The sequence below is a fragment of the Anomaloglossus baeobatrachus genome, chromosome 2 (assembly GCF_048569485.1).
Source record: "Anomaloglossus baeobatrachus isolate aAnoBae1 chromosome 2, aAnoBae1.hap1, whole genome shotgun sequence".
In the NCBI taxonomy this organism is placed as follows: domain Eukaryota; kingdom Metazoa; phylum Chordata; class Amphibia; order Anura; family Aromobatidae; genus Anomaloglossus; species Anomaloglossus baeobatrachus.
Genome location: NC_134354.1, coordinates 147,394,621 through 147,418,479, shown reverse-complemented (window position 1 = coordinate 147,418,479; position 23,859 = coordinate 147,394,621). Strand labels below are relative to the sequence as shown.

Sequence of the window (23,859 nt, the reverse complement as noted above, 5' to 3'; positions counted from 1 at the left end):
GCAACAAAGTCGCTAATGAGCCTGGATGTACGTCACGAATTCCGTGACCCCAACGACATCTAATTAGCGATGTCGTTGCGTGTAAAGTGCCCTTAACAGAGAATAATAGATAGTGTGTTGTGTTTATGGGTTGTCTTGGTAATTTGTAATATCTCATTATTATTATTTTGTCACCAGTTGCGCCCCAAGATAAAAGCAGTGGGAAAATGCTGAATTACTTTATAAATTGTAAAGAACCAGAAGAGACATGAAACAATTCAGGCACTTTATTACATTAATACACAAATGTCTTAACGGAAAACAAAAATCTGAACAGAAACCAAAAACTAAAACAAAACATGCTCTTGCTAAGGAAAATGTGTAATAAATATGACACCCCCATCTATGGGAGTCTGTTGATATTTCTTTTTCAGCCTTGCATTGTATCCTTGCAAAAATGGTAATGAGAAATTAGCAATTTTCTATTTGAACATGGCCAATAAAAAACTGTGAAAACAGTACAAAAGTTGTGCAGCAATCCACTATTGAGAAAATAGTATCTTTTTTTTTATCAAGACTATTTCTTCTTTTTTTTTTACTTTTTTATTTTATTTTTAGTGTCGATGCTTTTAATGAAGCCCTGGAAAGTCAAGTATCTACAAGTAGAAGATCTAGGTAAGAGTCTTCCTGAAGCTCACTGAAGAAGGTTACATCCTTGAGGTTGGGTTGTTCCATCCCTGTACAGAGAAATATCAGAATATAAAGTTTAATAACCTCCTGTACAATTATATTGTGTAAATCAAATCACATATACTTACATTTACTTATCTGTACTAAAGAATACATATATGACTGTTAAGTGGGGAAGATTTTACAGCAAATTCCATATGTTATATGGTGCTTTAGGAATTAGAGTGGTGATCATGTAAAAAATGGCCAGTTTTTATGGTTTTCCTGACTTTTGTACTTATTTCTCTTTTCAAAGGGAGTGGTCACCACAAATTAATACCTCAAAATAACCACCTAATCTTGTAATGAAGCGACAATAAAAATAGCTCTTTTTGTTATTACATCTATTTCTCCATTGCTCCAAAAATCAACTTTATTGTGATATACAAATGAAGGTGCTGAGTGCACCCTTGGGCGTGGCCAAATGCCGTGGCTCAATCTAAATAAGTGAGTGGAACGGTGCACCACTCACTTATGGTATTTATTTAGATTGAGGCCCCGCCTATGTTGATTGACAGCATTGGCTGAAGATAAACTTTTATTATGTGATCACTGTCCCTGTGCAGAAGAGCGCACACGAATCACTCTCTCCTCGCTTTTGACATCAGTACACAGCTATACCTGATCAATGTCAAGACTGAGGAGACTGTGATTTGTGTTCAGTCTTCAAGCAAACAACTAAACCTCAATCTATACCCATAACCAGTGGAGGGTCAAAAATGCAAACACAATTTGCCCAAAGGGCAACTAGAGGTACCCTAAACTCAAGATTAATAAAACCTAACTTTTAATCCTAACAAATTAACACAGATCAATCTAAAATCAGTAGCAGGTAGAGCAATCAAACATATACTAAATCACGTATCCGGCCGCGGACCGGACGCTATGAGTAAGTGAACAACTGTCCTATTGTCAGAGTGATATTGCCCTACCCTGCCTAATAAAAGCTAACTAATAGCCTCCCCAACATGTTTCACCATGTCTGGCTTCATCAGGGGGCTAAGGCTATATAATATTGCATCTCTCTACAGGACAAGACAGTATTAAGTGTACTCTGTGATATCTAGCTGTGCCAGAATGTACCACTTTTTAAAACTTAAGTGAGGATGGCTCAATTTCATTTCTCTGGTACAATGAGTCCTCTACAGAATCCTGAAGATGCTTCTGTCTTCTACACAGAATGCTTTCCAGCAGCCATGGCTATTTTAATACCTTGCTTTATATTTGTTACTTATCTGCCTATATTTCATTTATTCTTTTATTTTTCTTACTTTCGGGTTCACATTTTGGTGGCTTGAAAAAAATACTAGTTTAGTCTTAAAGAGGTTGTTCACTATTTAAATATTGATGAATTATCCTTAGGATAGGTCATCAATGTCCGATCAGTCGGGGTCCCACACCCCGCCGATCAGCTGTTCTCGGGGCTGACAGCGGGTGGCCGCAAATGATCACTTCCGAATTTGCTCAGTCTTCTGGTTTCAGCTGCCCCCTGCACATCTGCCTCCTATTCAAATTAATAGGAGGTGGATGTGTAGTACCTGGCCACGGCCGCTATCAGAAGACGGAGCAGCTCCAGGACTGAGCATTTCCAACCGCCTGCTGCTGTCGTCAGCACCATCAACATGTGAATGGCGGGGCTGCTGGGTGTCAGACCCCAGCCGATCAGACATTGATGACCTATACTAAGGATAGGTCAGTAAATTTAAGTAGTGGATAACCATTTTAAGTTACAGTATTTTCAACTTACAATAGTTGTTCACAAACAATTTATTTTTGTGCCTTTGAAGCACTGTATACTATTGGGTAGAACGCCATCTACTGTCGGGATTGGGCACTTTTTGTATAATTATAAATTTGGTGTTAGAAATAAAAACACAGAACCGAGTTACACATGAATAATTCACAATATTTGGTGTTGCTGAAAACTCTCAGCATAAATAACTTATTCTACTGTACAGGGCATTTTTTCTTTTTACAATATATATTATTTTTTACCAATTAGAAGAGCCAGTTTTTCCACTAACACCATCTCTTCACACCTAAGGTTTAGTTTTCTTATCATACCTAAATTATGTTAATGATGATGCTAGTGTTTTGGATGCATTGCTTTTAAAGGGAGTAGGGTACTTCCACACTAGGATTTTTTTAAACATGCTTTTGACAGACGTCAAAAATCGCAAACCGCATATGACTGGATCCTGTTGAACGCATGCAAAATGTAAGGCTGCTTTCACACTACGTTTTTTTAACATGCGTCATGAACTTTTTTTGGTGTAAAAGCGGATCCTGCTTTTACGGCATAAAAACACATGCAAACGCATGTGTTATTTTGCAGGATCCTGTCACTTTAAGTTTATGGGCGGGCATTGGAGTCATGTGATCGGGAGTCAGTGGAACTGAACGTGATGGACTGGGAGCCGGCTTCAGAGGCTCGTAACCAAGGTAAACATTGGGTAACTTGCTTGGATACCCGATGTTTACGTTGGTTACGAGCATCCGCAGCTGCTAGGAGCCGACTCCCTGCACACGTAACCAACGTAAACATCGGGTAACTAAGAGAAGCGCTTTGCTTGGTTACCCGATATTTATCTTGGTTACGAGTGTCCGCAGTTCTCAGGCATAGGAGAGAGAGGAGAGGGAGGGGGAGAGAGACAGAGAGGGAGGGGGAGAGAGAGACTGATCACGCGAGGCTGGTTTCTGGGCATGCTCAGTAGATCAAGCAGGATCCTATCTATCAGCATGCCAGCGTTCACATGCGTTTGCATGCAGTATAGTCAGGATCCAGCAATTTGCAGTATTTGGACGCAGCTCAAAAACGCTACAAGTAGCGTTTTTGAAAAATGTTAAAAAACTGCAACTCACTGGATCCTCACTATAACGCACGCAAACACAGGTGAACGCATGTAGACGTGACTCCATTGCAAATGCATTGAAATGAAAACGCATTTGCACTGGATCAGTTTTTGCGTTAAAAACACGTTCAGGACGCATGTTAAAAAAACGTAGTGTGAAAGCAGCCTAAGTTTTATTTTACAGGATCCTTTCACTTGCAGTTTATGGGCGGGCATTGGAGTCATGTGTGCGGGAGTGAGTGGAACTCGACCGGACAGCCTGGAAATGCACGAGAGAGAGACCGAGAGAGAGCGAAAGAGAGAGAGAGAGCGAAAGAGAGAGAGAGAGCGAAAGAGAGAGAGAGAGCGAAAGAGAGAGAGAGAGCGAAAGAGAGAGAGAGAGCGAAAGAGAGAGAGAGAGCGAAAGAGAGAGAGAGAGCGAAAGAGAGAGAGAGAGCGAAAGAGAGAGAGAGAGCGAAAGAGAGAGAGAGAGCGAAAGAGAGAGAGAGAGCGAAAGAGAGAGAGAGAGCGAAAGAGAGAGAGAGCGAAAGAGAGAGAGAGCGAAAGAGAGAGAGCGAAAGAGAGAGAGCGAAAGAGAGAGAGCGAAAGAGAGAGAGCGAAAGAGAGAGAGCGAAAGAGAGAGAGCGAAAGAGAGAGAGCGAAAGAGAGAGAGCGAAAGAGAGAGAGCGAAAGAGAGAGAGCGAAAGAGAGAGAGCGAAAGAGAGAGAGCGAAAGAGAGAGAGCGAAAGAGAGAGAGCGAAAGAGAGAGCGAAAGAGAGAGCGAAAGAGAGAGCGAAAGAGAGAGCGAAAGAGAGAGAGCGAAAGAGAGAGAGCGAAAGAGAGAGAGCGAAAGAGAGAGAGCGAAAGAGAGAGCGAAAGAGAGAGCGAAAGAGAGAGAGCGAAAGAGAGAGAGCGAAAGAGAGAGAGCGAAAGAGAGAGAGCGAAAGAGAGAGCGCGAAAGAGAGAGCGCGAAAGAGAGAGCGCGAAAGAGAGAGCGCGAAAGAGAGAGCGCGAAAGAGAGAGCGCGAAAGAGAGAGCGCGAAAGAGAGAGCGCGAAAGAGAGAGCGCGAAAGAGAGAGCGCGAAAGAGAGCGCGAAAGAGAGCGCGAAAGAGAGCGCAAAAGAGAGCGCAAAAGAGAGCGCAAAAGAGAGAGCGCGAGAGAGCGCGAAAGAGAGCGCGAAAGAGAGCGCGAAAGAGAGCGCGAAAGAGAGCGCGAAAGAGAGCGCGAAAGAGAGCGCGAAAGAGAGCGCGAAAGAGAGCGCGAAAGAGAGCGCGAAAGAGAGCGCGAAAGAGAGCGCAAAAGAGAGCGCGAAAGAGAGCGCGAAAGAGAGCGCGAAAGAGAGCGCGAAAGAGCGAAAGAGAGAGAAAGCGAAAGAGAGAGCGAAAGCGAAAGAGAGAGAGCGAAAGAGAGAGAGCGAAAGAGAGAGCGAAAGAGAGAGCGAAAGAGAGAGAGCGAAAGAGAGAGAGCGAAAGAGAGAGAGCGAAAGAGAGCGAAAGAGAAAGAGAAGAGAGAGAATCCAGTGATTTGCAGTATTTGGACGCAGGTCAAAAACGCTACAAGTAGTGTTTTTGAAAAAAGTTAAAATACTGCAAGTCACTGGATCCTAACTGTACTGCACGCTACCGCATGTGAACGCATGTTGACGCGACTCCATTGCAAATGCATTATAAGGAAAAAGCATTTGTACTGGATCAATTTTTGCGTTCAAACAACGTAGTGTGAAAGTACCCTAAAATCTACCTTCGCAAACTGCTTATATGGCCTTGCCAATTTAAATCCATTGACACATGTTTATCTTCTATCTGTTGCTTTATGTGCTCTGGGCGTTACCAGTGACTTCCTGAACTTCTGCCTTCTGGGGCTGTTTCGACACCCAGTTCTAGGTTCTAGCTTGATTGAGATCTCATTGATCTCCTGGCCTGCCTCCAGGCATCACAGATTGTGAGCTATCAATCAAGATAAACGCTGGTGCTGGGTAGAGAGACAACTTGGTTAGACAGTACCTCAACTACTTTTCATTCCATTTAAAATGATAAGTACTTGAGTTTGCAGCCACACACCCATACAAGCAGTTTGGAGGGTAACGGGGATGGGTTTGAGCTTACTGACAAATTGTCTTTAATTAAAAAGTTAATCTTTTGCAAAGCGCTAAAGGGGTTCAGCATTACTTTACATGTCCCTTTCATGTGACATAATTGCCATAGATAAGCAGGTCACTAAATAACTTGTATTGCCAAATCCTTCTGTAACCTGAGCTGCTCTTCTTTCACATGATCTCTGGCTGACAATCGTCTGGCTTCCTGTGATGTAATGGTAGAGTCTCCCTCTGTACCCAGCTATGGAAACTTGTTGCACTAGTGGGTGGGGCTTGTTGCACCAGTGGTTGGGGCTCACATTCAAATGAGATCATGTGAATTCTGTGACTAATGCCAGGTCTCCCATGTATCTGTATGTATAGAGCAGGGTGTATATACCTGTAAACAAACTCCTCTATACCCCGATTAATGTAAAGTGAATAGGGTTCCGCAAACTCGTCTCCGTAAAAAAAAAAACATTAATTAATGTATATATACACCCTGCTGTATTTCCTTTATAAAGCGAGCACATTCTGATCTCTCCCCATTCAGCCAAAACCAGTAACTGAGTCAGGGTACTGCGCAATCTCTTTAAAGCATTGAAACACTTTCTCTACAATGTTTGATTTGCCCAATCTTGCTAGCTTCTTTTTCTGCCTATTTTTACCATAGAAAATACCAGAACCTTGCCTAAGGCCTCTTTCACACGTACGTGCCTCCGGTACGTGTTTGGCAGTTTTCTCACGTACCGGAGACACGTACATACGTAAACCTAGGTATTCCTATGGTTTTCGACACACGTAAGTATTTGCGCATGGAACGTGTGTCCGTTCCGTACTTGCATGTGTTTCTCACGCCAACATGTCCGTTTTCTGTCCGGCATCACGAGTGTCACACGGAACGCAAACGTGTCACGCATAATGCAAACGGACCACACGGATGTGTTCCGTGTGACACGCACCGCAGAGAAGACATGTGTGAGAAAAAAAACCCCAAAACATTACTCACCTTCTCCTGCCCTCCTGTCTCTGCCGTGGCTGTCACTTGCTTCCGACCGCCGCTCGTTATGCTAATTAAGAGTTCACTTCACTGCGGCCGGAAGCTGCAGCAGCGGGGAGTCAGCAGGACCGGAGACCGAAATTCAGCACCACGGACAGTGACGCCAGGGACAGGTGAGGAGAAAGCTCCCGTTCTCCGTGTGTTATCACGGAGAACACACGTGAGCCATAAACATGGCTCACGGACGGCAAAATGCACCTCTGACACGTCTGTGAAAATTGTGCGTGGTTTTACACGAACGTGTGAAAGAGGCCTTACTCATACCCCAACTATGGAATATCTGATTAGCAGTCAAACTTACTATGATTATAAAATATATTATTTTCTAGTCCTTATCATTGTTCTGTTTATTATAGTGCACCAAATATTTTTTTCAAAAACAACCAATTTGATGTTTCTTTTTTCCCAGGAAGGAAAATCATGGCTGGCTACTGACCCTTCCCCCTTGTATTGCCTCCAGTGTTCTGAGCGAGCATAGAAGCCATTTTTCATGCCATCATTCGTCCTACCGGTCAGGAAGTTGATATACCCTCTGGGCCTTCTTTTCATTTCTACTAAAGAGGCCAAAAGACTCACATATAAAGCAATTTGTTTACTCTGACAATTTTTTAAGGTCTATTTTATTCTGAATATGCAACAATTTGTTCACGTACCCAGACAATAGTGGCATACATGAACTCTGCACATTCTTTCATAGGTATGGATGTAGACTATCATTTTATGAATCAAGCTATATTTGTGTTTGCGAAAAGTGTAAACAGGTGTAATTGTTCCTGTTTGTGTACTGCAGGTATGTGCATGCTGTCGAGAGGTATCTCACATTTTAAGTACAAATGTCTACATTATTTATTATGGATCTTATGGCAAGTTACGTTAGAGCATATTAAATAAAAATGAAACTAAGGAACTAAATATATTTTTCCGCAAAAGGTGTATAGAAGACGACATAAAATTCACCATACAGATTTTTTACCCAATAAGCAATTGATTCAATGTAACCAAAATGTTTGGAAATTCTGAAATAAACAAATAATTGAGAAAGGGGAATCTGAATAGAACATTGCGCTGGATAGTTTTCTGTCTATGTTTATCTGTTTCTTTCGTATGCCCATTACTTTGGTTTAGAAGTCATTCATCAGTTTAATGTCAGTCTCTTAACATTTATAGTGAGTTAACATGGACTTTTCCTTCTCTTCTTGGCTAAGGATATGACAGCACTAACCGCCTGTGGTCTTAAGAGAGAGGCCCATGAATCACCCCGTACATGGAATGCCAGACTTATTGTGGACAGCTAACAGCTAATAAAAAAATAAGAAGTAGATGGTTATATCATTACCACGTTAAATTGAGCTTAAAGTAAGCTCGAAAACCGTCTAAAGCAGGTGAACGTAATGTCTGTGTGGTTACCACCGAGTCTGGAGAAGATTCCCAATGAAAAATCCAAAAAAATCAAAAGTGGTAATTTGAAGAAATCTACCAATGTGTAACGTAAAGCTGAAAAATGTTTCTCACCTCGCTGGAAGACATATTTTGGTGGTCTCCTGTCTATGAGCTAGGCCTGAGTGTGGTCCTACACTAGCGGCCTCTGACAGACAAGACAACCTTGATATAGATATCAAATCATATGAATGGCAGTAAGACCAGCTGTTTACTGGTGTGTTGAGAATAGGATTAGTGTTTAGGTACAGACACCTTTTTAAAGAGATTGTCCACTACTTGGAAATCCCATTGAAAATAAAAACAACTTCTACTCACCTTCCACACTGGCACTCTACCAGCGATGTCGGTGCTGAGACTGCTGGTAGTTGTTATGCCACGTGAGTTCTTCAGCCAATCATAGAAGAATGCTGGCTACGTCGCTCACATTTCCATTTGACTTCCAAGTTTCATCTGAAGAAAGTGTGATTTATGCAGCCCAGTAGCAGGGTCTGATTGTCATGTCATGCGAGCGCTGCAGCCAAAGTCACATGAGGAAAGGAAAGCCACAGAACGACGCCGGTGAGCATAAGTTGAAAATAAAAACAATGGGGCTTGGTTTCATTTAAGAAGGAGTTGTCTAAGTAGTAGACAACCCTCTTTGACCCCTTCACGACCGGCCGATTTTGAGCTTTACGTTTCTTTTTCGCCATTCTTCTTCCAAGAGACGTAACACTTCTATTTTTCAGTCAATATGGTCATGTGAGGGCTTGTTTTTTGCAGAACGAGCTATACTTTTAAATGAAACCATATAGTGTACTGGAAAACACCAAAAAAATTCCAAAATGTGAAAAATTGCAAATAAAGTGTGATTGCACTATTGTTTTTCAGATAGTTTATTCACCATGTTCACTATATTGAAAAACTGATGTGTGGCTGTGATGCCTCAGGTCGGTACAAGATCGTAGAAACCAAACATGAATAGGTTTACTTTTATCTAAGGGGTTACAAAAAAAATCTGAAGTTTGTCCGAAAAAAGTGTCGTATGTTTTGGGCCATTTTCCGCGACCCGTAGAGTTCTCATTTTTCAGGATCTATAGCTCAGTGCTGGCTTATTTTCTGCATCTTGAGCTGACGTTTTTAACTGTAGCATTTTTGCGAGATGCTATGTTTTGATTGCCTGCTATTGCATTTTGTGCAAAATTTGTGGCGACCAAAAACGTAATTTTGACGTTTAGATTTTTTTTGTTGCTACGCCATTTACCGATCAGATTAATTGATTTTAGATTTTGATAGATCGGGCGTTTCTGAACACGGCGATACCAAGTGTGTGTATATTTTTTTAACCCTTTAATCTTCAATGGGGCGAATAGGGGTGATTTGAACTTTAAGGTATTTTTTATTTATTTTTTTAGAACGGTTTTTTTTTTTTTATTTTTTCTAGAGTCCCTAGGGAACTATAATGATCACTGCTCAGACCAGGAGAAATGATCATCTCTTGCAACAGCCAGTACTCGGCTGTTTTTTTATAGGACCTTAGTCATGTGAGCACAGGAGTCATCACATGACCCTGGGCTACCATGACAACCACCGGATCCACATGATCACATCATGTGACTTCCGGGGGAGGCCTGTGAGTAAATTTATAGCATGATCGCTATCATAATGGTGCTGTCACTTATTGACAGCGCCATTTCAGGGGTTAAAAGGCACGGGCAGATAGATTCCACTTGTGCCTAACAGGTATACATGTCAACTGTATAAATCAGCTGAGATGTGCACCGATCTCACCTGTCTGCCGGCAGCAGCCGGGGAAGATTAACACTATGACCGCTATGACGTAATTTTACAGCCCGCGGTCGTTAAGGGGTTAAAGAAGCAGTCTAAGTTATTTTTTTACTATTAGCTATGGTGGATTGTGACCAAAATGCCTACTAAAAGAAGGTGGTTATATAAATTTCATGACTATCACACTCTTCTTTTGTCACTTGTCAGTATTTTTCATGCAAACCTTTTTTACACTAGTGGTCGTCTATGAGACTTTTTGCTAGGTTCACTTACTGGATTCATGTATTGTGGGATTAGAATTGGGATAATTGTAAAATGATTTGTCCTGATGTACTTATGTGGCTTTAGAAAGCCCCTGCAACATCTGAGTTGGTTCCTATCTCCTCCTCTTCCACTTCAGCCAGGGAGCAGCGCTGCACATTTGTTGTGGGTGACGGGTGACAGTCCTATGTTATTTGTGGGATTTCGACCACCCGCTTGTTTTCTGATTTTGCAGTGTTGGTATTGACCCTGTTTGGCAACTTGCTTGTTGCCAGTTTGCCCCTCTGGTCAGCAGCCGACTACGTGGCCTTAGCCTAGGAATCCCTGTGTAAGTCAAGATCCCTGTACAGGACCAGGGTGAAGCCTAGGGCAACCTCTGGAATCTGGTAAGCAGAGTGCCATGCGCAAAGTCTGTCCCTGGCAGCTGTATTATTAGCTTCCACGAACAGTGCGACCATGACAGCCCACTACCAGGTATAAATATCTGGATGCAATACTATAAATATAATTCCCATTGGGAAGACATCATGGAATAAGCATTTCTTCATTTGTTTTTTCTTATGAGAAGTTATGGTGAGGTTTGAGACGCAAAATCAGGCTCAGAGGACTAAGCTAGGAATTGATTAGCTCATAACTGTGATTAATATTAACTTCAAACTTCTGAAAGATATATACTGTACCTTGTAAGCCTTTGTGACCTCATCTGAATGTTCAAAATGGCTCCTTGAAGAAAAGAACTGATTTGAGTTTCCTCTGTAGCTTGAACCCTGCAATTATCCAAAAACAGGGAATATGAAAAGCCTGTTTAGGTTAGAGGACAGTAACAAAAATATTGATCCATAACCATAACGACCATATTCTCTAGCGATCCTGCAAATCCTTTTGACCTTATTTCACCTAGCTAAACATTATAATGTTTAATAACTATAAGATATATAACGGAAAAGGACATTTGTAATTTGCTGTGGAGGTAATCATCCATTAATACATTGAGATATGCACCATCACAAATTCTGGTAGCTCTAACAGAAGGACTAGCTCTTCATGCAGTGCTATATGACCTACACTACATCGCACCCTTTTCCTACAATCTAACCAGCTCCTTTTATTGCTTTGGGGTGAAATAGATAAATGTAAAATTAACTTTAAACCCTGTGCTTGTGCTATGTAAATCAGTGACTAAATCAGAAGTGGGTTGATTTCTACAGACGAATCCTTCCTCTCATTGTGTAAGCATGAGCCAATGGCCATGAGTGACATGATTTGCAACAGCAACGGTATCGCCCACTCTTTGCAAATTTCGCTGTTAGCAGAGCCCTGCCTAACTGCTGCCCCTATAAGCAGGCGTAGTGCACAGATAAATCCATACACCACCTCCTTCACTGCGGATTCTTAAAGGGAACCTGTCAGCAGAAATTTCGCACTAAACCTAAAAGGTTCCCCTTCTGCAGCTCCTGGGCTGCGTTCTAGAAAGGTTCCTTTTACTGTGCCCCCTTTGAGACCCAAATAAATACTTTATAAAGTCTTACCTTTTTGTATACAAATGTTTTTTTATGGTCACAGGGGCGGGCTGTCTTGCGTCCGTTATTTGCCTCCTGCCGCTTTACGCCGTCCCCCATTGCTCATTTCCATACATGAGGACGCCACCCAGTGCTCCCGAGGTCTCGCTCATGCCCAGTGGCACTATCGCGGGACAGCACTGTGTAAAGCGTGACCGCTGGTGAGGTGATTGCGCAGGCGCGAGATTATGGGCGGCGCTGTGATTGTCATCAGCAGCGTCATCCAAATACCCGCCCATAATCTCGTGCCCGTGCTTTTCCCTCTGCCTCCACCGTTATGCGCAAGTGCTGGCCATATGAACCCACGTCACCTATTACCGCAGGCGCGAGATTATGGGCGGGTACTTGGATGACGCTGCTGATGACGCTGCTGATGACGCTTGTATAACAGTGTAAATTTGTTCTGCCCTCTAAATAGCTTAACACACAACCATTAATGTCTAAACAGCTGGCAACAAAAAGTTGAAAATGTCCAAATTGTGCCCTATTAGCCATTTTCCCTCTCCGATGTCATTAGTTCCCTTTGTGACTCATTAGTGTTACAAGGTGTCAGGTGTGAATGGGGAACAGGGGTGTTACATTTGGTGTTATCACTCACACACTCTCACATTGATCACTGAAAGTTCAACGTGGCGCCACATGACAAAGAATTCTCTGAGGATCTGAAAAAAAAAAAGGGAATTTTGTTTACTTACCGTAAATTCCTTTTCTTCTAGCTCCTATTGGGAGACCCAGACAATTGGGTGTATAGCTTCTGCCTCTGGAGGCCACACAAAGTATTACACTTTAAAAAGTGTAACCCCTCCCCTCTGCCTATACACCCTCCCGTGCATCACGGGCTCCTCAGTTTTGGGGCAAAAGCAGGAAGGAGAAAACTTATAAATTGGTCTAGGGTAAATTCAATCCGAAGGATGTTCGGAGAACTGAAGACCATGAACCATAAGAACAAATCAACATGAACAACATGTGTACACAAAAGAACAACCAGCCCGAAGGGCACAGGGGTGGGTGCTTGGTCTCCCAATAGGAGCTAGAAGAAAAGGAATTTACGGTATGTAAACAAAATTCCCTTTTTCTTTGTCGCTCCATTGGGAGACCCAGACAATTGGGACGTCCAAGAGCAGTCCCTGGGTGGGTAAAAAACAATACCTCAATAGAAAGAGCCGAAAACGGCCCCCTCTTACAGGTGGGCAACCGCCGCCTGGAGGACTCGCCTACCTAGACTGGCGTCTTCCGAAGCATAGGTATGCACTTGATAGTGCTTCGTGAAAGTGTGCAGACTAGACCACGTAGCTGCCTGACACACCTGCTGAGCCGTCGCCCGGTGCCGCAATGCCCAGGACGCACCTACGGCTCTGGTAGAATGGGCTTTCAACCCTGAAGGGAGCGGAAGCCCAGAAGTACGGTAGGCCTCGAGAATCGGTTCCTTGATCCACCGAGCCAAGGTTGACTTGGAGGCCTGAGAGCCCTTGCGCTGGCCAGCGACAAGGAAAAAGAGCGCGTCTGAACGGCGCAGGGGCGCCGTGCGAGACACGTAGAGCCGGAGTGCTCTCACTAGATCCAAAGAGTGCAAATCCTTTTCACACTAAGCATAAAACTGAGGGGCCCGTGATCCACGGGAGGGTGAATAGGCAGAGGGGAGGGGTTACACTTTTTTAAAAGTGTAATACTTTGTGTGGCCTCCAGAGGCAGAAGCTATACACCCAATTGTCTGGGTCTCCCAATGGAGTGACAAAGAATTAATTGTTGCTCTACATAAACATGGTCTAGGCTGTAAGCAGATTGCCAAAACCTGGAAACTGAGTTCCAGCATGGTCAAGACCATATAGCAGTTTAACAAGACATGTTCCACTCAGAACAGGCCTTTCCATAGTCGACCAAAGAAGTTGAGTGCACATGCTCAGCGTCATATCTAAAAGGTTGTTTTTTCAAAATAGAGATATGAATGCTACAAGCATTGGTGCAGAGGTTAAAAGGGTGGGAGTCAGCCGGTCAGTCCTCACACCATATGCCGCACACTGCATCAAATTGGTCTGGCCAGCTGTCAGGAGCTACAGTTCATTGTGGGAACCATGGATGACAACATGTACTGTGCCATGCTGAAGCATAACATGATCCCCTTCCTTCGCAAACTGGGCTGAAGAGAAGTATTCCAACATGATAATGATGTTAAACACACCTTCAAGATGAGCACTGCCTGACTAAAGAAACTGAGGGTAAAGGTGAGGGACTGGCTGAGCATGTCTCCAGATCTAATCCCTATTGAGCAACTGTGGGGCATCCTCAAATGGATGGTGGAGGAGCACGAGATCAATTAACATCCACCAGCTCCATGATGTCGTCATAGAGGAGTAGAAGAGGATCCATTGGCTCTTGTGAAGCTATAGTGGACTCCATGCCCAAGAGAGTTAAGCCAGTGCTTGAAAATAATGGTGGCCACACAAAATATTGACACTTTGGGCCCAATTTGGCCATGGTTACTTAGGAGTGTACTCATTTTTGTTGCCAGCGGTTTTGACATTAATGGCTGTGCTGTTAGAGGGCACACCAAATTTACACTATTATACAAGTTATACACTGACTACTTTACATTGTAACAAAGTGTCATATCTCCAGTGTTGTCCCATTAAAATATCTAATAAAATATTTATAAAAATGTGATGATGTACTCACTCATGTGATATAACGTATAGAAATTTTATATATATCTACACTACTAACAAAGATTTCCCAATTTTTGAGCTAAACCATTTGCCACATATCCACTTTACATAAGCACCATTTTTAACACGTACTGAGTTAGAAGAGTTAAACGTTTTTCAGCAATTTCTCAGTTTTCCAACAAAATTCACAAAATTATTTTTTTTAGGGACCATATCACATTTGAAATGTCTTCGAGGCTATGTGACATAAAATACAAAAAAGTGACGTCACTTTTAAAACTGCTCAAAACCACATTCAAGAAGTTTAATAACCCTTTAGGTGCTTCACAGGAATTAAAGAAATGTGGAAGGAAGGAATGGAAATTTTACTTTTTCCCACAAAAATATTGCTTTAGCCCTAATGTTACAACTCAAAAATATCTCCCGGATCCGTGCTTTTCTTAACCAAGAATCTGCAAAAACATTAGTGCATGCCCTCATCATCTCCCGCCTCGACTACTGCAACCTCCTGCTCTCTGGCCTCCCTTCCAACACTCTTGCACCCCTCCAATCTATCCTAAACTCTGCAGCCCGCTTAATCCACCTCTCCCCTCGCTACTCCCCAGCCTCGCCACTCTGCCAATCCCTTCACTGGCTTCCCATCGCCCAACGACTCCAGTTCAAAACATTAACCATGACATACAAAGCCATGCACAACCTGTCTCCTCCCTACATCTGTGACCTAGTCTCCCGGTACCTACCTGCACGCAACCTTAGATCCTCACAAGATCTCCTTCTCTGCTCCTCTCTTATCTCCTCTTCCCACAATCGTGTACAAGATTTCTCCCGTGCATCCCCCATACTCTGGAACGCTCTACCTCAGCACATCAGACTCTCCACGACCGTGGAAAGCTTCAAGAGGAACCTCAAGACCCACCTCTTCCAACAAGCCTACAACCTACAATAGCCTTCAGCCCAGTAGACCACTGCGCAACCAGCTCTGTCCTTACCTATTGTACCAACACCCATTCCCTGTAGACTGTGAGCCCTCGCGGGCAGGGTCCTCTCTCCTCCTATACCAGTCTGTCTTGTACTGTTAATGATTGTTGTACGTATACCCTCTTTCACTTGTAAAGCGCCATGGAATAAATGGCGCTATAATAATAAATAATAATAATAATAATAATAATAATGTTTTCAGTTTCACAAAGGTAACAGGAGAAAATGGACCATACAACTTGTTCAATTTCTCCTTAGGATACAGATACCCCATATGTAGTGGAAAACTACTGTTTGTATGAACGGCAGAGCTCAGAAGGGAAGAAGCACTATTTGAATTTGGGAAAGCAAAATTATCTGGAATAGATAACAGACACCATGACTTGTTTACAGAAACCATGATGTGCGTAAACACTGGAAAACCCCCACATGTCACCCCGATTTTGGAAGCTGTACCCCTCAAGGATTTTATCTAAATGTGTGGTGAGCACCTTGAACTTCACAAAATGTTATAACGTTGAGCCGTGAAAATGAAAAAATACGTTTTTACCACAAAAATGTTGCTTTAACCCCTTCACGACCCTTGACGGATCTATCTGTCATGGAGCGTGTAACGTTAAACCCCGCCGCTTGCCGTGGGCAGGTTGCGGCGATCCGCACACATATCAGCTGTTTTCAACAGCTGACGTGTGCCTGCATGTTACGAGTGGAATCGCTTCCACTCGCAACATTTAACCCCTTACATCTCGCTGCCAAAGTCTGGCAGCGAGATGTATATGCGCGCGGCCATGATTTTCTCTTACCGCCGCCCCCACCGGAAGTCACGTCCGTGATCACATGACTTTCGGTGGTTGCCATAGTAGCACAGGGTCATGTGATGACGCCTGTAGCTATGACGAGTCACTTTCTGTTTCACTCGGCCCGGAGCCGAATGAATCAGGAAGTGATCATATCTGCTGTTTACAGCTGTATAGCTGTGATCAGCAGATAGGGAAGAGCGATCGGATTGCTGATCGCTATAGCCCCCTAGGGGGACTAGTAAAAATTAAAACAAAAAGTAAAAAATAGTTTTAAAAAACAAAAAAAAAAAAACAACAAAAAAAACTAAAAGTTCAAATCACCCCCCTTTCATTTGAAAATGAAAGGGTTAAAAAAATATATATATATACACACACATTTGGTATCGCCGCGTTCTGAAATGCCCGATCTATCAACATATAAAATCAATTAATCTGATTAGTAAACTGCGTAGCGGCAAAAAAATTCCAAACGCCAAAATTACGTTTTTTGGTCGCCGCAAGTTTTACGCAAAATGCAATAACAGGTGATCAAAATGTAGCATCTGCGCAAAAATGGTACCATTAAAAATGTCATCACTGAGCCATAGATCCCAAAAAATGAGAACACTATGGGTTTCGGAAAATGGCGCAAAACGTACGCCACTTTTATTGGACAAGCTTGTGAATTTTTTTAACCCCTTACAAGTAAACCTACACATGTTTGGTTTCTACAAACTTGCACCGACCTCAGGCATCACACCCTCACATCAGTTGTATCATATAGTGAACACTGTGAATAAAACATTCCAAAAACTATTGTGCGATCACACTTTTTTTGCAGTTTTTCCACACTTGGAATTTTTTTGCTGTTTTCCAGTACACTACATGGTAAAACTTATGGTTTCATTTAAAAGCACAACTCGTCCTGCAAAAAACAAGCCCTCATATGGCAAGATTGACGGAAAAATAAAAAAAAGTTACGGCTCTCGGAAGAAGGGGAGCAAAGAACAAAAACGCAAAAACGGAAAGTGCATTAGAAAGCAGACCATAGAATTTGATGTCCAATTTCTCCTGAATACAGGGATACTCCATATGTTGTGGAAAACTACTGTTTGGTTGCGCAAAATTGGCTGGAAAAGATAGCAGACACAATGTCGTATTTGCAGACTCCCTGATATGCATAAATAGTGTTAACCCCCACACAAGTGAACCCATTCTGGAAACTCAAGGAATTTATCGAATGGTGTAATGAGCAATTTTAACCCTCAGGTGACTCAAAAAATAGGCCTATTTTTTATTTTGATTCCTTTTGGTGTATAGTTGAGGTTTATCCTATACCAGTAGGGACAGTTGGAAGTTAAGCCGACGTGGAACAGGGGCACCCAAAAAATTAGGGTGTCATACCCTCCGTGGTTAGGCAGGGCTGAGTCTCTTACGGTTCACTTAGGGCACCCCCTAACCTCAGTATCTCTATCTCGGGCCTCTCTTACTTTGTACCCTACTGGTTGTTATATTATTTTAGGGTGTTTTCACTGTTATTTTTAATAATACTATATCAATAAAAATTATTTTTATAGGGGCTTGAGGGTTTCTCTTAATTGTGAATATACTCTTCCCGGTACCATCCTTTTTTGTAAACTTTAGATGAGGAAATAACCATTGCATGCTTGTACAGTTAGGTCCAGAAATATTTGGACAGTGACACAATTTTCGCGAGTTGGGCTCTGCATGCCACCACATTGGATTTGAAATGAAACCTCTACAACAGAATTCAAGTGCAGATTGTAACGTTTAATTTGAAGGTTTGAACAAAAATATCTGATAGAAATTGTAGGAATTGTACACATTTCTTTACAAACACTCCACATTTTAGGAGGTCAAAAGTAATTGGACAAATAAACCAAACCCAAACAAAATATTTTTATTTTCAATATTTTGTTGCGAATCCTTTGGAGGCAATCACTGCCTTAAGTCTGGAACCCATGGACATCACCAAACGCTGGGTTTCCTCCTTCTTAATGCTTTGCCAGGCCTTTACAGCCGCAGCCTTCAGGTCTTGCTTGTTTGTGGGTCTTTCCGTCTTAAGTCTGGATTTGAGCAAGTGAAATGCATGCTCAATTGGGTTAAGATCTGGTGATTGACTTGGCCATTGCAGAATGTTCCACTTTTTTGCACTCATGAACTCCTGGATAGCTTTGGCTGTATGCTTGGGGTCATTTTCCATCTGTACTATGAAGCGCCGTCCTATCAACTTTGCGGCATTTGGCTGAATCTGGGCTGAAAGTATATCCCGGTACACTTCAGAATTCATCCGGCTACTCTTGTCTGCAGTTATGTCATCAATAAACACAAGTGACCCGGTGCCATTGAAAGCCATGCATGCCCATGCCATCACGTAGCCTCCACCATGTTTTACAGAGGATGTGGTGTGCCTTGGATCATGTGCCGTTCCCTTTCTTCTCCAAACTTTTTTCTTCCCATCATTCTGGTACAGGTTGATCTTGGTCTCATCTGTCCATAGAATACTTTTCCAGAACTGAGCTGGCTTCATGAGGTGTTTTTCAGCAAATTTAACTCTGGCCTGTCTATTTTTGGAATTGATGAATGGTTTGCATCTAGATGTGAACCCTTTGTATTTACTTTCATGGAGTCTTCTCTTTACTGTTGACTTAAAGACAGATACACCTACTTCACTGAGAGTGTTCTGGACTTCAGTTGATGTTGTGAACGGGTTCTTCTTCACCAAAGAAAGTATGCGGCGATCATCCACCACTGTTGTCATCCGTGGACGCCCAGGCCTTTTTGAGTTCCCAAGCTCACCAGTCAATTCCTTTTTTCTCAGAATGTACCCGACTGTTGATTTTGCTACTCCAAGCATGTCTGCTATCTCTCTGATGGATTTTTTCTTTTTTTTCAGCCTCAGGATGTTCTGCTTCACCTCAATTGAGAGTTCCTTAGACCGCATGTTGTCTGGTCACAGCAACAGCTTCCAAATGCAAAACCACACACCTGTAATCAACCCCAGACCTTTTAACTACTTCATTGATTACAGGTTAACGAGGGAGACGCCTTCAGAGTTAATTGCAGCCCTTAGAGTTCCTTGTCCAATTACTTTTGGTCCCTTGAAAATGAGGAGGCTATGCATTACAGAGCTATGATTCCTAAACCCTTTCTCCGATTTGGATGTGAAAACTCTCATATTGCAGCTGGGAGTGTGCACTTTCAGCCCATATTATATATATAATTGTATTTCTCAACATGTTTTTGTAAACAGCTAAAATAACAAAACTTGTGTCACTGTCCAAATATTTCTGGACCTAACTGTATTTAAATGCACTACTTTCATAAAATATCACTGTAATGTGAACTTTTTTCGTTATACATTTCACCTAAATATCGCCAATTTTTGTGAGTATTGTAAAATATATTTACACACACACAGGTAAATTATAAATGATCGTTACCCCTTAAAGCCATTCCTTTCTCAGTGTCAGGCTGCTTTCACACTTCGTCTTTTTCCCTCAGTCACAATCCGTCACTTTCAGAAAAAAATGATTCCTGCAAAATATTTTGCATGATTCAGTTTTTTCCCATAGACTTGTATTAATGACGGATTGCGGCTGATGGGCTTGCGTTGCATCTGTTTTGCAACGGATCAGTCGTGGAGTGACTGACTGTCAGGCAGAAGCAACGCAGAATGTAACATTTTTTTCTGTGCGGCAAAAAAAACCTGACAGCAACGGATGCGTCGGCATCCGTCGTGCGTTATAATGGAAGCCTATGGGCAGCGGAATCTGTGTCTCGGATGGCTTCACATAGGTTCTCACTACCAAATGACCTTTTAAAAAAAGACAAAAAAAAAAAGAAAAAAAAAAAACATACGATGGATCCGGCTTTTTGACGGATCCGTTGCATCACTTATACAACAAAGTGCGATGCATCCGTCACAAAACGGATTGTGCAGATGCAAAAAAACGGAAGTGTGAAAGTAGCCTTTGCTGCTTATTGACATGATATGGATATTAATTAAAAAAACAAACAAAAAAAACCCAACTTTAAATTTCAAAATATATAGTGTGTTCAATGATATAGTGCATGGGTCCCCAATTCCAGTCCTCAAGGGCCGCCAACAGTGCATGTTTTCAGGATTTCTTTAGTATTGCACATGTGATAATTTAATCACCTGCACAGGTGATCATTCCAACACCCATGCAATGCTAAGGAAATCCTGAAAACATGCACTGTTGGCGGCCCTCGAGGACTGGAGTTGGGGAACCCTGATATAGTGCTTCAGTCTTCGGCATCCTTAATATTTAACTTTACATGGTCTCCACTTTCTGGCTGAGTTGTGTTTCCATTCACTTTTCAATAGTGATGAGCGAGCACTACGATGCTCGGGTGCTCGATACTGGTAACAAGTAGTTGGATGCCTGGATGGGGCTCGACTTGTGAACCAAGTATAATGGAAGTCAAGGGGAAACTTGAGCAATTTTCTGAAAAATCTTCCAGAAAAATGCTCAAGTTTCCCATTGACTTCCATTATACTTGGTTCACAAGTTGAGCCCCGTCCAGGCATCCAACTACTTGTTACCAGTATCGAGCACCCGAGCATCGTACTGCTCGCCCACTACAATTTATAAGTGAAAGGAAACACAACAACTCAGCCACAAAGTGGGGACCATGTAAAGTTAAATATTAAGGTCGCCGAAGACTGGAGCACAAAGTGGATAAAAGCCACCAATGTTCTGTCAGCTTAACAACTGCAGAGTCCAGGGGGGTGTGGCCTGCATGCTGAAGGCAATGGCTGCTTAAGAGAGAAGCTCTGTGCTGTGGCTGTACAAACTGGCTCAAAGCTGCTTCAAATCGCTGAGAACTCTCCTCTGAAACAGTGAGTAATCCCCCCTGCACAGTATGAAAAAGGGTAGACCCCGGAAATCTGGCCCCCCAGCCAAGCTTACTGACTTTTATCCCAGGGACAGGGGATCCCCCTCTCCTCAGAAGATGTCTGCTGCTGCAGTGTCTCCCTTACACCAGGAAGAGACAGGGGGGGGAAGCAGTGTCACAGGCACTCCTCTCACAGAGGAAAGGCTGCAAGCCATGCTCAGTTCTCTGAAGTCATCACTGCAGGAGGATTTCAGGGATCTTAAGAACATGATTAAAGAAGTTAAAGAGGAAATCAAATCACTGGGGGACCGTACAGACCATGTGGAGTCTAAAATGGCTGAACTTGCTCAGTCACACAATAATCTGATTGATGCTAACACAGCACTAGAGGAGGAGGTGAGAATACTGAAAAACAAGCTTGGGGATCTGGAAGACAGATCCAGAAGGAACAATCTTAAAATAAGGGGCATTCCTGTGTCAGTAGCTGATAAAGAGCTGCCAGATTTCTTTCACAAGTTTCTCCAACTACTGCTCCCAGAACACACAGAAAGAGATCTCATAGTGGATAGAATACATAGAATCCCTAAACCTAAAGGTATCGACCCCACTCTGCCCAGGGACACGCTGGCACGACTGCATTTTTCTAAAACAAAGGAAGCAGTGCTCCAGATACTGAGGGATAACCCTATCCTCCCAGATGAATTTAATGATTTAAAGGTGTTCCCGGACCTGTCTGCTGCAACTCTGACAAAAAGAAGAGAATTTTCCTAGTTCTCCAGAATCCTGAGGGAGCATGACATACACTATAAATGGGGATTCCCGGAGAAATTGATTATCTTCAGGGATTCTAAAACACATGTATGCCAGTCCCCTCCTCAACTGAGCAAACTACTTGAGTCCTGGGGATTACCCCTTACAATGCACTCAGACTCACGCCGGGAGCAGGGGGATGCTCAGAAGAAAAAGATCAATCCTGAGTGGGAACCAGCTTGAGGGAGTCTCGCCAGCCGCAGGCGTGTGTAGCTCTCATGTGACCTGTGATGTCACTCAAGCCCTCTGTTGTTCTCGCCTATAGCGAGCAAGTACTTCCCAGCTGTCTGTGATGTCCACCCTGTCGACCTTTTCTGAGGTGTCTTATTACAAATTGAATGCCACTAAGTCCTTAGTACTACCATTTAATGTACCCACAAGGTCCAGAAGGATTTTGGAGGCAGCCTTTCCTTTCCAGTGGTGCGAAGACAGTATCCCTTATCTAGGTATCCGTTTGACACCAACCCATTCCCTCATCAGATCCAATCTCGATCACCTACTCAAAAACGTGGGTCAGGCTCTAGGCAGGTATGAGCAGTTGTCGCTATCATGGATGGCGAGAATTCAATCCTTTATGCTGACGTGCCTTCCTAAGCTGCTGTATATGTTTAGGTGTCTCCCTCTTAAAATTCCATATAGATATTTGATAAAACTGCAGTCGATGACCAATAAGTTTATTTGGGGTAATAAAAGAGCTAGAGTTGCTAGTAAGATTATGCATCTGCCATATGGAATGGGAGGTCTGGGTACGCCTAATGTGATGGCCTATTATAAAGCTTCTCTTATAGAATCACTCAAAGAATGGTGGAACACGGAGAGCTCCCATAGGTGGGTTCAACTTGAGAACTCTCTGACAGACCAGGGTTCGACGAGGAAACTGATGGAGGTGGAATATCTAAAACGTACTAGGTCCACCCTGTGTCGCCCTACTATGACAGCATCGATAGCCATATGGCGCAGTGAGATGATCCCTAAGATCCAGGTCCCGCTGTCAGAAATTTCGCTCAGAGCAATAGAATCCCACATTCCATATACAAATTTGAGTAGATGGGAAGCAGCGGGTTTTGGAGTTTTGGCGGACTTTTACGATGGTGCAGAGATTAGGCCCTTCAACGATATACTTCGGGAGCACCCCTCCCTAAAGGGGTGTTTTTATCAACACCTGCAGATTCGCCATTTTCTAAGCACAAAATTCCCCCCGGGATCAAACCCGACCTTAGCCACTGTTAAGGCACTATTGTTTAAAAAACTAATGAGGCAACCGGGAATCTCTTTAACCTACAAATGGTTGAACAATCCCTCTGACGAGCAAAAGCTCCCATACATGACTAAATGGGAATCAGATTTAGGCATTAACACCTCCCCCTCGGCGTGGCATACTGCGACACAGTGGGTGCAAAGATCCTCAAAATGCATTAACCATTTGGAACAGCTGAAAAAGGTGCATCTACGTTGGTACCATACGCCGGCAAAATTGGTGCATTACATTCCCAACTACTCACCGCTCTGTTGGAAGGGCTGCCTCCAGAGGGGATCACTGGGACACTGTTGGTGGCACTGTCCGAGGGTCCAACCTTTTTGGATAGCAGTTTTCAGACTCATTAGTGAAATAACAGGTGTGCACACCAACCCCAACCCAGGGCTGGCAGTTCTGAATTTGGGCATAGACTCGTACCCGCAGAATTTTAGGGGACTGATTGTGCAAATTCTAATAGCTGCCAGACAGTGTCTGAGCCATTCGTGGAAGGCCACTGAAGCTCCCTCTGGAGCCGAGTTATATAGTAGGATCGACCAACAATGCCAATATGAATACTGCCTTGCCCACTCCCTAAAACAAAAAACTAGAATTCTTACAATATGGGAACCCTGGCTGTCATCCAGCCATGCAACACCTATTACACAACTATTCCCCGGGCAAAGAGCACCTAGCTGAGATAGAGCCGATGGAATTATAGCCCTGGCTCGGCTAGCCAGGGGGCTAAAGCATTGAGACCCTGACTGAGGCAGCAGTTTATGAGAGAAATCTAGGAGGAGTTGATGGCCCCGG

The 23,859-nt window shown here is 43.0% G+C and overlaps 1 protein-coding gene across 2 annotated transcripts in view; it reads right to left on the bottom strand.

Moving 5' to 3' along the window:
- Positions 1-251: 251 nt before the first annotated feature.
- The window catches only part of BCLAF3 (BCLAF1 and THRAP3 family member 3), a 146,654-nt gene continuing 123,046 nt past the window's right edge, over positions 252-23,859 (bottom strand). For both annotated transcript variants that reach the window (XM_075335428.1, XM_075335429.1), the window contains exons 12-13: positions 10,820-10,906; positions 252-716 (exon numbers count right to left, since the gene is read on the bottom strand). In XM_075335428.1, the coding sequence (XP_075191543.1) occupies positions 687-716; positions 10,820-10,906 (117 nt within the window). In that variant the 3' untranslated portion in view covers positions 252-686. The remainder of the gene's footprint in view (positions 717-10,819; positions 10,907-23,859) is intronic.